This window comes from Carassius gibelio, chromosome A14, assembly GCF_023724105.1.
Source record: "Carassius gibelio isolate Cgi1373 ecotype wild population from Czech Republic chromosome A14, carGib1.2-hapl.c, whole genome shotgun sequence".
Classification (NCBI taxonomy): domain Eukaryota; kingdom Metazoa; phylum Chordata; class Actinopteri; order Cypriniformes; family Cyprinidae; genus Carassius; species Carassius gibelio.
The window spans coordinates 3,035,850-3,049,046 of NC_068384.1; the positions used below are offsets into that span (position 1 = coordinate 3,035,850).

The 13,197-nt window shown below is 37.1% G+C and overlaps 1 protein-coding gene across 2 annotated transcripts; it reads left to right on the top strand.

Moving 5' to 3' along the window:
* Positions 1-33: 33 nt before the first annotated feature.
* LOC128027264 (calcium-binding protein 39) lies at positions 34-8,088 on the top strand. Of its 2 annotated transcripts, none has more exons than XM_052614687.1 (9): positions 34-273; positions 1,460-1,626; positions 1,720-1,884; positions 2,000-2,118; positions 2,461-2,629; positions 4,540-4,599; positions 4,718-4,783; positions 5,059-5,202; positions 5,421-8,088. In XM_052614687.1, the coding sequence occupies exons 2-9, from the start codon at positions 1,510-1,512 to the stop codon at positions 5,610-5,612; spliced, it is 1,032 nt and encodes a 343-aa protein (XP_052470647.1). In that variant the 5' UTR covers positions 34-273; positions 1,460-1,509; the 3' UTR covers positions 5,613-8,088. The 2 variants fall into 2 exon arrangements, with proteins under 2 accessions (XP_052470647.1, XP_052470646.1); XM_052614686.1 differs by having other exon boundaries at positions 34-242.
* The last annotated feature ends 5,109 nt before the right edge of the window (positions 8,089-13,197 follow it).

Sequence of the window (13,197 nt, forward strand, 5' to 3'; positions counted from 1 at the left end):
TCTCTTCAACTTCCCTGATGATGAAGTAAAGCAGCAGACGTTTGAAGCAACGAGCAACAAACCACTCCTAAATTAACCGCGGTCACTAAAACAAGGATTATCTCCTTCTGGGGAGATTAAATAGTATGGTCGACAAAGTTTGAACTGGATTAATAGCTCTATATTTTGCTGTTCACAAGTCGATTTAGCCTACTTTTCTCCTCATCGCGTGTGGATTTTAAAGTGGACTTCTGGTGAATGCGGTGAATGTCTCAGTCTTCCTTCCACCTCTAGGTAACACATCCACTTCGCCTGACATGTTGTCTGTCATTTTTTTACCCTCTCTAGATCGCACTAGCTGGGTTTTTATGTTGATTTATAGTTTTTGAATAGTTTCTCGATCATTTGTTTTTATTTTCTGTTAAGGATGAAAGATCAGTTTGGAATACACACAACTTGATCAACTGTCAAAAATGTAATTTAAAAGTTGAAAGGTTCGGATGTAACTGCGTGTCAAACTGAAATTAACACGGATTTAGGTGGACCCGTAAAACTAAAATCCACTTTTGTGGAACTAGTTACAAAATAAGTTATCTAACGTTAAGTGGTAAAGCGTTAGTTTCCTGGTTTGAGTTCTTCTTCTAGCTCGTTTGGCCATGATGATCAAGCCTGACAGAAGTCAGTTAGCCAACGTGCTAACTTACAAGGCTACACGTCCGGCCAGCTGAAAGATTAAAAAAAGTGGATTTTATTTCTTCACGTGTAACTTACAGTTGCGTTTGTTCTTCTGGGTTCACGTTAATACTCTATAGGCTGACACACTACTCCGTTATAAAGTTACTGTGATGAATAATATTGAGTTTCTGATAAGTGTTGATCGATAAGTCCTGGGTGGAGGTTAGCTTAGCTCATCGGGATATTAACGTTAGCGGTTTTTTTTAAGTTAAATTAATTGCCTAGTTGCTCATCGTTTATTAACGTAACTTAACCATGTTAACCATAACTTAACCATATGTCGTGCCATGCTTTCACATGTGGTGAACTGTCTCTACTATTTCTATCTGTACTTGTCAGTGTTGAGCAAGTTTAGAAGGTGTTTCATAACGCTTGGGTTATTACTTGTTCAATAATAAGAAACAAACAAACAGTCATAAGGAATTAAGTTTATATTGTTAGTATATTGCACTTTAACCCAAAATACATGATGTTTTCAGTATGTCATAAAGTACCCTTGACAGAAACAAACTATTGTTTTTGTTCTTTATTCAATTGTATTGTTAGCATGAATAATAATACAAGCTGTTTTCGTTGTTTTTAGCAGCTATGAAGTGTATAAAATTTGTTATGAATCATTTGGGCTGCTTTGAAAAGGCCCATTTTGTCCTTTTATCAATTATAATGACTTACTGTTTTGATTTTAGTCTTTACGCACTGTTATTTGGTTTACACTATTTGTTTTTTTTTACCTTTCCATTTAAAGGTGAATCATTTCTGTTGTCCTTCGACGTCCAACACATTCCAGCTGAAACAATGCCGTTCCCTTTTGGGAAGTCTCAGAAGAGCCCTGCAGAGATTGTGAAGAGTCTGAAGGAGAATGTGGCAAACTTGGAGAAGCTGGAATCATCTGAAAGCAAGAAATGTGAAAAGGTTGGACCTTTTTTATGGCAACATCTCAATGCAAATGTTTTGGCACGCTGTGGACTGTGACAGAGTCAGAAAAACTCACAGTTTTTCCTGTAGGTTGCAGAGGAAGTATCAAAAAATCTTGCGTCGTTGAAAGAGGTGCTGTGTGGCACTGGAGACAAAGAGCCTCAGACTGAGGCAGTGGCTCAACTGGCTCAAGAGCTCTACAACACCAACCTCCTCATTTCCCTCATAGCAAACCTACAGAGGATTGATTTTGAGGTATATATTATGCTTTTGAAATGTCTGAAATACAGCAATGTTAGACATATTGCTCTGTGCACTAACCACACGTTTGTTGTTTGCTTTATTTGGTTTACAACGTTGTTCATCAAAGGGAAAGAAGGATGTGGTGCATCTGTTTAGCAACATAGTGCGTCGCCAGATTGGCGCTCGCACCCCGACTGTGGAGTACATCTCTTCCCACTCACAGATTCTCTTTATGCTGCTGAAAGGGTGAGTTTCCAGACCCCAGGGCACAGCCATAGATCAACACTTTCAGAAGCCATTGATTAGCCTGGCTTTCCAATTGATGTTATGTTTATTTCAGGACCATAATTTTCCCATTTCCTGTCCACAGACATATCTATATATACCTATATCTGTCTATCTATCGATATATATATATATATATATATATATATATATATATATATATATATATATATACACACACACACACACACACACACACACATATATATATAATATAATATAATATAATATACACACACACACAAATGTTGTTCTTTCACTTTAGAGAAAAACCAGGCTTATTTATTTATCTTTTGAACGCAGCTATGAAAACCTAGAAGTGGCCCTTAACTGTGGCTTGATGTTGAGGGAATGTCTGCGTCATGAGCCTCTGGCCCGGATCGTTCTGTTCTCTGAGGAGTTCTATTGCTTCTTTCGTTATGTGGAGCTATCTACTTTTGACATTGCCTCTGATGCTTTCGCCTCTTTTAAGGTATGAAATTTACCCAAAGTATCATCCATTTTGGAAGTTTTGACTTGCAAACTTTGTCTTAGGAACATGAAAATGGGCCAAAATACACTAGTAATTTGATGGCAAAATATTTTACATTTCATCACCTGAGATGTTTTTTCATTATGCAGTGATGTCATAAGTGTTTTATTTTATTTATTTTAAAATTAAATTAAACCGTAAAAAATAATTTGTAGATGTGTATAATGAACTACCGGTATTATGAAAAGAAAATAAGGAAAAATCCTATACTGTCATATTTTGTAAAAACAACCTTTATTATTATTTTTTTTTTTACAATGTTTTGGCCATATATATAACTTTTTTTTTTTTTTTTTTTTTTAAGTGTTTTATTTAATTGTCCATCCATTGAACATATGGGTTCTAAATTTTCAAGCCTCAAAAAAAGTACATAAACGAGACAATAAAAGTAATCCATATGAATCAAACATTTTAATCTTAAGTTTTTTGAAGAGGACCAATCACTTTGTTTAGATTTAACTTTTTATTCACTTTTTTTTTCATATATGTGACCCTGGACCACCAAACCAGTCTTAAGTGTAATTCAGAATCGAAATTGAGATTTATGCATCATCTGAAAGCTGAGTAAATATGATTTCCATTGATGTATAGTTTGTTAGGATTTGACAATATTTGGCCGAGATACAACTATTTGAATATCTGGAATCTGAGGGTGCAAAAATTTAAATACTGAGAAAATTGCTAAGAATTAATTTGGACAACTTCAAAGACAAGGTACATTACTAATCAAAAATTAAGTTTTAATATTTACTGTAGGAAAATTACAAAATATCTTAAAGGTGCCATTTGTAAGATATTCACAGTAAAATATCCAAAAACCACTAGGCTAGTGTTATATATTTTCTCCAGCTGATTACTAACAATATCTCTAATGTTTTCAGCTACTTGTAATTAAATCATGACAAAATTCCCATTCTTAACAGTGACACGGGGCAGTGCAGTCGCCTGTCGATGACGTTATCCTTTTGTTAACGCCTTTACTGACGTAGAAACCACATGAAAACAGTGTCATGGACAAATGCGGAAGTAGTGTCTAGTGTCCAGCAAACCACTAGCATGCTTCAAGCAGTTCATTAACTACTTCTTGCACATTTTTTGGATGGATTGTTACTTATTTATGGAACATAATTACCATTTACCGTCTGCCGCTGGTTCGTATCTTTACAGAAACCGTATGCTATAACGATCAAAAAGATTAGTATTATGGGCATACATGCCAAACACGGGGCATTGCATCTCTAGACCCGTGCAAGGATGCATCTGATCCACAGTCTGATCGCGTCTTTGCATTGACTTTGTACGTAATCAACTCGAGCAAATCGTTGAACTCGCATTTGAAAATTATGACATCAAACACAACATTTACAAAACTTTACCTTATCCGTTAAATCCATGATTGATGGCCATCAGCGGTTGGGTAGAAGACAACCAATCCCATCATTCCACGCTCCTCCTTAGCGTCATCAAACCACGCGATTGTTTTGGTAGTGCGCCCTCTCATGGCAGGTCTTACAAACTGTACCTTTAATGGAACATGATCTTTACTTAATATCCTAATGATCTTTGGCTTAAAAGAAAATCTATAATTTTGACCCATACAATGTTTTTGGCTATTGCTTAAATATACCCCAGCAACTTAAAACTGGTTTTGTGGTCCAGGGTCACATATAAACATTGATAAACATGCATAGATAGAACATAGGTGTATGCTTGATGCACGAGAACAAATGTGTATAACAGATGGACAGAAATATATTTTTTTGGTTGACTATCATTTTAAATCAAATAATCAAAAACCTTTAAAAAGAGAAAATTACAAAAGTGCATTTACCCTAAGACTTTGTTTTTAGGATCTGCTGACAAGACACAAGATCATGTGTGCCGATTTCTTGGAGTCTAATTACGACAGAGTGAGTTAACTCTTGTTTCCCCAAATTTCACATGCAAGTGCATTTACATGTAAGTTTCTCTGGCTGCTGTACTTCATGGACAAAGTATTATGATTAATCATTTCATAACTGTTTTTAGGTTTTCACAGAGTATGAAAGACTGCTGCATTCTGACAACTATGTCACCAAGCGCCAGTCTCTGAAGGTGAGCATAAACCAGTTTTCATGAGGTGGAAATTAAGCTGCTAGGATCTATACATAAAGGACAGATAGTTGAAGATAAGAAAATTTAAAGTCCTTTTCTCAGAAAGATGCTTCTTTCTTACTTGAATAGCCACATACTTTAATCTTCACATAGGAATGTTTTATGACAAACCTTGCTTTGTTTAATAAAACAGTTGGGTGGTTTGGCTTTACTCTTACCACATAGTTTGCTGCTGTTCTTAAGTGAGTTATAACTGACTTTCAAATAATATCCAGCTCTTAGGAGAACTATTACTGGACAGACACAACTTCACAGTCATGACCAAATACATCAGTCGAGCTGAGAACCTAAAGCTGATGATGAACATGTTGAGAGACAACAGCCGCAACATCCAATTTGAAGCCTTCCATGTCTTTAAGGTATGTGTTTTGTATGCACAGCATTTCACATAACTTAATATAATTGGATTTGGGACTTTGCTTGTCTGCATTTCCCTCTGTCTACACTAATTACTTTCCACACTCGGCAGCTGACTGGTCCTCAAACAAACCGGTCAGGGACAGTTACTAGTGTGTGCTGTAGTTCAGACCGCATGAAGGTAGATCCAGTGACTCGAACCGTTTCTTGTGTCCTTCAGGTGTTTGTGGCTAACCCCAGCAAGACACAGCCTGTGCTGGACATCCTCCTCAAGAATCAATCCAAGCTGGTGGAATTCCTGAACCACTTTCAAATGGACCGTTCTGAAGACGAGCAGTTCTGCGATGAGAAGAACTATCTCATTAAGCAGATACGGGACCTCAAACGGCCTGCACCGGCAGAGGAGTCCTAATAGTAAAATGTGGAGTGTAGAACCGGGGAGCTCGGCTAGTGAAGTGGTTTGATTATGTGGGTGAGAATTGGATGGGAGAGGGAAAAAAAGTCTGAGTGAGAAAGCCTGGCATCACTCGGAATAAATCTCTTTACATCCAACTTCTGAAACAACTAGAGAAATGCTGTCAGGATGTGCAAACACATGTCTGTCCCTTTACTCGAGCAGGTTTTTGCTGCAGGAGGTGCAAGTGGAACCCAAGCACTCTATTTAAACCTATGTATGTTTTTAGCACTGCCCTTAAAAAGGAAGTAAAGTTGATTTACATTTAGACGGTAAATCTTAGATTGAAAAATTTATCCAAATTAATCCGAATGAAAAGTATATTGAAAGCCTGATCTGGCCTTTTTAATATTTTTAAAAGTAATAACAAAATTATATTGGAACAGGTATGGCTCTGCATATTTGCACTTAATCTGGTAGCTTTGCTTTAGGTAGGCCTTAAGTGCCAGTTTATAAACCAAATATTAATAAACACGTTAAAAAATTTAAAATTATGCATCACAAATACAGGACATTCTCACATTTAAACTAGCTGGGGGACATTGAAGCATTTTTATGTCATGTGGTCAAGTGAAATGTTATGAAAAAGTAGCCCATAGAGTTTAGTGGACATGTTGGACGCTGCTCTCAATTTCTATTTTAACTGGGTGCCTTATTTAAGTAGCTTTGTTATTCTGGGTCTTCTATTACATTAATATTTATCTATAACATTGGATTTATAGTATTATTCTGCTTTTGCTTGGGTTAACACCTTAGGAGAACAAAACCTATATAATTATTAAAAAAAAAATACTCATTTAAAGTTTTCTCAGTTTAGATGAACCATGCAATGAATTCATTGTTCATAGATGTAAGTAATAGTGAAATATATGGTACACGATTACAGTGCAAGACATGATAACCTCCACATACACACTGTAACTCTGAAGGGTTGTGAAATGCTAGAGCTGGGGCATGTCGTGACATTCCTTGAGCTGTGCTTTGAAAGGCAGCTTGGACAAGCCAATTAAGCCTTTAAAAGATGGATGCAGTAGGAAAGATCATTTAACACCGTTCTTTGTGTCCTGCACTGTCAAACTTGAATGAGCCAAAGCTGTGGTAACACATTATAACTTAAGATAGACCTAGAATTTGGTTCTCCAATGGATTGTTCCTTTCAGTACTCTTGGAGATTTTAGATGAAATCCAGATCAGGATTCTACTGAAGGGTTCCGCCATTAGTCTTTATATCTTAAGTTGAATATATTTTATTACTCTGTTTGCACAAGTTCCTTTCTCATATACCTCATAGGTTTTAAATTCCTAAGTGCTGTTTTCCCCCACTTTGCTTCAGTAGATCTTATGGAAACACTTTACAGTAAGGTTAAATTCATTAACATTGGTAAATTAATTTGGTGTCATTAACTAGCACTTATTAATCTTGGTTAATGTTATATTTTACATTTAAGATTGCATAAATTAACAGTATGTATTATGAATGAACGTGAATTAATAAGTAACAATAGCATTTTTATGAACAATTAATGTTGACTTGGATTCATAAAAAACTGTTTATGGTGCCTAATGCATTAACTGATGTTAACAAATCAAACTTTAGTGTAAAGCGTTTCTGGTATTATTTTGGATGTGGAGCGGTAGTTTGAATGATTCAAGCTAAAATAAGACCAAGCGACATGCCAAAGTTGTGGTCTTGTAATGCTGAATAGGACCTAGAAGGGATATTATTTAATTTTTGCAGTTTGCTAATGGGCACATAGAATGTCCCGAGTGTGAGGAGAGCACTCGCCGTAGTTGTGCAAATGAGCCACAGTTTCACTCTGAAAGGTTTTTAATGGATTCATCTGAATGTCAGTGTGTGCTTGTGCTTTGACATCGCTTCAGTCCTCCCATTTTTTTTTTTTTTATATATAAATATGATTTGTATTTAGGAGGTGAAGGGGGACAAAACCTTCTGAGCTGCCTTTTATTTGCTTTTATGATCTGAAATCACAAAGCCTTTGTTTTTATTCGCCTTTTTCCCAAAAGAGCTACAACTATCCTTAACCAAATATTTCTTCCGTTTCATTAAATGTCACTTGATACCACGTGAACTAGTTGTTTGGCCAAATGTGATTCCACTGACAGGGTTTTAAAGGAGGTTTTGGTCTTAAGGCTCTTTGGAGCTTTGAGCCTTCAGATTCTCCTTGCAGTGATAGTGATCTTTTACAGAGATTCAAAATAATGTAAGATCTTTGGTAAGTTATTAGGGTGGATTATATACACCCTTTTATTATTTGCAGTTTGACTGATGTTTGCTATGCTTTCACTGTTTTCACTCATTTTCTCTTTCTGTTATATTTTCCACTGTGGGAGAGGATTATATGTGTACATAAAGTTTTATTTTAAAAAGAAGAGTAAGTGTGGATGCATATTGAAAATAAAATAAACTATGGCACTTCTTGTGTGCGGTAACATTAATTTTGTCTTTATTTAAACAGGATTTAAAGGTCTGCATTTTTATTCACATTTTTTTTATTATAATTGTAACTAATTATTGGCTGCTAAAGTTTTCGTAAGAGCTAGAGGGCTGTGTGACTCTCTCTCTGCGCACACGTCACCTTGGGTCTGCTCCACCTGCCTCTGAAGCACAACATTATTTTCTATCCGAACCACTTGTTCCAGTCGGTCTCCTTCAGATTTCCATTGTGCTTGCGCTCTTTCCATTTCCCATGCGAGGCTGGAACATTCCTGTACGATATGCTGCATGTCCTCTTTCGCTCGTCTTAGACTTGTCTTCCACCTGTCTGCCTCTTCTTCCGTTTCCCTGACCTCTATAGTCAGCTTATGTAACGGAGCGTTCATTTTTTGGCTCTCTGACTTCAGATCATTCATCATGAGCGCCTGACGTGCAGCCTATTTTGTGGAAAGGCTTAAATGTTCCTCCAGCTTCTCCACCAGGCCTTGGAGCCTCATCCTTTCCTCATGTTCTGCTTTAAGCTGCTCCTCTGTACAAATGAGCTGTTGCTTTAGTTGCCATCTGTCCCTCTCTACTTCTTCCAAACTAGCCCGCAGTTTGGTGATGTCCCTCTTATTCCAAATGCACCTCTGTCCCTCATCTCGCTCTGGTCAGTAGGATTTTCAGAGCTTGCTCCTTCATCTACAGACTGCTCATGCCTAATTATTCTCCTGGTTAGGGCCTCCTTCTTGCGCAGGTGCTCGGTTTGCTGAACCTCTTTCAAAGCTTTCAGGTAGATCTTGCTTCTGGGGTTCATCTAGGCTGATGGAGTGGGTTGATGATGGTTTTGTTGAACTGTTATATTGTTTGCTTGTGTTGGTCTGGATTTCCAGCAGGTTTTGGAAAGTGAAACAAGGAGAGAAGAGTGTCTCCACCCAATGATGGACATCTCTGCTGGACTCTTATTCAGTGTTTGGTCGGTGATTTCCATGGGCCTCATAACTAAACTGTTTGAGTTAAATTAAAATGTCAGAAACTGTGTACTGTAGAAGGGCACTTAATGTTCATACCCGTTTTCTTTCACCATTTACAAGCAAACGCAGGATGCTCGGTCGTTTCAAACCGTTAAAGCGTTTTTTGAATCGAAGAATCGTGCAAAACTGTTGGTATTTAAGGCGATATGTATATATTTTATCAGCTGTTCATACTTATAACATCCGCTTCGTTGACTACCGTCTCTGTCCAGTGAGCACAACTTCCTGTTTTCAAGTAGAAGAGTGCAACGAACACCTTGCGCCCTCTGTTGGTTGAGTTTAAACGCTTGTTACATGCAAATACATCTGTCTCTGTGCACTGTTCATTTGCCTTAACATCAGTTCAAGCTTGCCTTGGAATTTGAAATTAATAAAATTATTTGTATATAAAATAAAGAAAAACTAAAGCGGGCTTATATAGTGTAAAGCTAACAATATTCGATCAAAATGTAAATGGTAATTTAAATATGAAATGTAACACATTTTTTAAGTGCATTGATTAAGCTCAGTTATTATTATCTTTTTTTAAAGATATTTAATGTTTTGAATAATGTCTGGGATTTGTAGCGGTTTTATATTCAGAGGGAAACTGGAAGTGGGATTAATATTAAACATAAAATACATTTCAGACATTCATTTTAATTTGCAGCATTAATTCAAAAGATGATCTTCATCCATAAATGTAAACAATTTGTTTTTAAAAATACATGTTAATTATAGTATAAAATTGTATCAGAGTTGAATTACCTGTACCGTGATTGTCATTTAGTTTAGAGCATTCGTAACCAAAAGAATACCTATTGTTTAGTTAACCATTTCCAAGCCAATGTTTCTTGTTTAATCTGTCAGTCAACAACTATCTTAGCATATGTAAATGCATACACCCTATTCCTTTTTTCATGCTTATCATTTTCTTTGTGCCTTTGGGAGAGAAAAAGTAGGTTAAAGTTCAAAAGGATACTATGAGATTTCCTCCTATTTAAAGAAGACCGTGTTAACTTGCAGATCTTTATTCAAAACTGGGTTCGAAACATCTAGAAACGTTTCTAAATAGTATTTAGAAGGGGGGAAAAAAGACTTGTTGATAATTGGTTTGCATCTACTTTTTAATAAGCATACTCCAATACAAACACAAGATGAACTCGTTGATAAAATTATGCGGGAGTGCTGAGGGAAATGCTCTTTGAAGCCTAATACAATGGTGCACATATAAAGCCCACTGTGGAATAGTGGGGGTTGAGTGAACCGGGGTCAGAGGTCACCAAAGCCTTCTGTCTCTCACTGACCATAGGATTTATTCCCATAAAGCCAGTGACACACATTACATTCAAACTATTTTTAGGAAACTTTTTGATGACATTTAATGTCTTGAGACTTGCATTTCTATGATTCCCAGATTGTGATGAGCAGTACTCCAGCTATTTCTAGAGCTAAGAGAGATAACCAGAGAGATTTTGTGTGGACTTTCCTTCACCCCCCACCCCCAACAAGAAAAAAAGGGATGCTCTACAATTACATGCATGACATAACATTTTGTTGTCAGCTTGAGTGGCGACATGGGTTCAGTGTGAAACATCTGCGCTGTAAGGTATTGAGACCTTAAGGATAAAACACCTTCACTTCATTCTACATTTCTGCTATGATCATGGTATGTGGACCATTTAATCTAATGCACAAATGTCTGTTTTAAATGGTATTTATGCATTAGGATAAATTGTATTTGTTCATATTAAATCAATTCACTATTTGCATTGCAATTAAAACTATGGACCTGTTCAAATTTAGTCATCAGACCAAATCATGTGAAAGTAGTAAAATAGGAGAGCGGATGTGAGTCGTGGGGGGATTGAGTGAGTTGAGTTAGGGAGGAGGAGGCTCGAGAGGCCCATCATCACATGACGAGACCTTCGCGCCTCTTTCGTAAACCTTCTCCAACCTGATGATCCTAAACAACGCGTTAGTTTAACTTCTGCGGAGGCCTTAAACGCGTCGACTTTCTGGCGTCGCGACCAGCGTTCACGCGTGGGTCTGTGCTGTGGCGAGAAATTATTGTGGAAACTTGTGAATTGTGAGTGTTTGTTTGTCGGTGGGACATGCTTTGTGTGTGTGGAGAAGCTGGGGAGCTAACAGACAATGTAGGTGATGGATCAATTAATGGACTCTTGAGCGTTCAGATATTATATTTGAAGGTGTTTGGTTGTCTAAACTAGGCGCATGTAAGTGAAACTCGTTTTAAAAATAATAATACTAGCCTCCTCTGACGACTGTATCAGGGAAATGTATCAAGGCGTGATTCTCAAAGTGAATTGTGATTATTTTTTGAAAGGGGAATGAAACAATTACGCATGACTTTACACGATTTCCTGATTAATATTTAACAAGTGTTACTAACAGTTTGTGTACAGGCGAGTTAAATCTACCTTGTTGAGTAAGTGAAATCTGGACCCTGTTTTAAATTCTCCATTTAGTTGAATAAGACTGCAAAACCTGAATTTGACGCTCTTTTTACTGTGTCTTTTTAAGTTTAGCATCTAAATGTGGTGTTATTGACTTAACCTTATACAAACACATTTTAGAAGTATTGCTTTATTTCACGTGACTCCGCAATTCTTCCCCATACCAAGGGTCACCCTATCAAAACTCAAACTCAGGTGAGAAACTATATGGAATAAAGGCGCATTTTAACGCAAACACGTTCTGGAAAATGGCTATTGGCTCGTCCTTTAAAACCTCCTCAGATTCTCTCACACTTAACCCAGTTTTGTTGTTGTTTTCAGCTCTTACAGATACCAGGAGTGCGTTTCCTGTTGAAAACACCCACTCTTATGTAAACAAGCTTTTTAGCTGCTTTGCTTAAATTGTAGCGTAATAAACACGTTATAGCATCGAAGGGGCGATTAAACGTAAACGAAGCCTGTCGCCGCCTTGAAAGGAGAGCTCGTGGGCCACACAAGCAGAAGATCGGGCACCGACCTCAAGGCCTAGCTGATGTTTGCGGATTCGACCGAATATTATTCTTCTGCTTTTTTCTGTCAGTCCTAGATGCCTGTGATTCGAAACAATGCGTACTGGGCTTGTCTGCCTATGAAACGCATGCAACTAAGAAATTCAATATTTAGACAACATGGTGTTAAGGAAACTACATTTTAAAAGTGCCTAAGATTTAAGTGGACTCCATTGGCAGTACAAGTTGTATTTAGGGTATTTACGTAGCCTATATAACAGCAGTGAAGAGCTTTCAACAAGTTCTTTCCTATCTTAAGTTGAAGATCCTCCATTTTGAGAGACCCAATGAGACACGAGCAAAGCGCGCCAATGGGAAGAATGTTAGCCTACTAAACATTCTAAAAAGAACTTCCTAAAAAATGCGAACGTAATTAACTTAGTACAAAGTTATGTGTTGCGATACTTTTTAACACTTTTAAAAATCCGTCTAGAATTTAAATTAGTCAGTTTCATAAACTACTCAAACATAAACTTTGCAAACCTTTGTATTCTGTTGCTGTGTATTATAATGAATTGATTATTTAGATAAGGCAGATGTTTTAATTAAGGAATGAAAGCATAATTATAAGATTGTTGATTATTGTTTCTCTTTTCCCCCCCTCCCAGGACTTTTGAAGATTAAGCATTTCCCTGAAACCATGGAAAAGAACGCCACCAGATACCTTCAATGAAAAATGTCACTTATTTAAATACGGCTTTCCTGCTAAGGTGCATCTTGTGTAGTTAGTGAAGTAGTATAGTATCTACTGCGCTAGATGCTCCTTTTGGCAGGAGGAGCTGTATATTCAGCTCAAGGAAGCAAAAACTTAATTTGTTGTATAATTTTGTTACATGCCCTAGTCTGCCATTATTGTTATATTAATCAAACTGCACAATATTTATTTAAATATTATTATTGTTTTCTATGATCCATGTGAGTTTGTCCTGGCAGTTCCAAAGTGCTCACAGTGCAGGTAGTGCCAGTGAATCTACTGCAGTGTTTGCACTTCAAGAATTGCCGGTCGCCTTCTGCCTGTCTCTTTGGAGCTGTGCTAGGTGCTGCTGCTTATAGAAAAGCCCTGCTATGTGT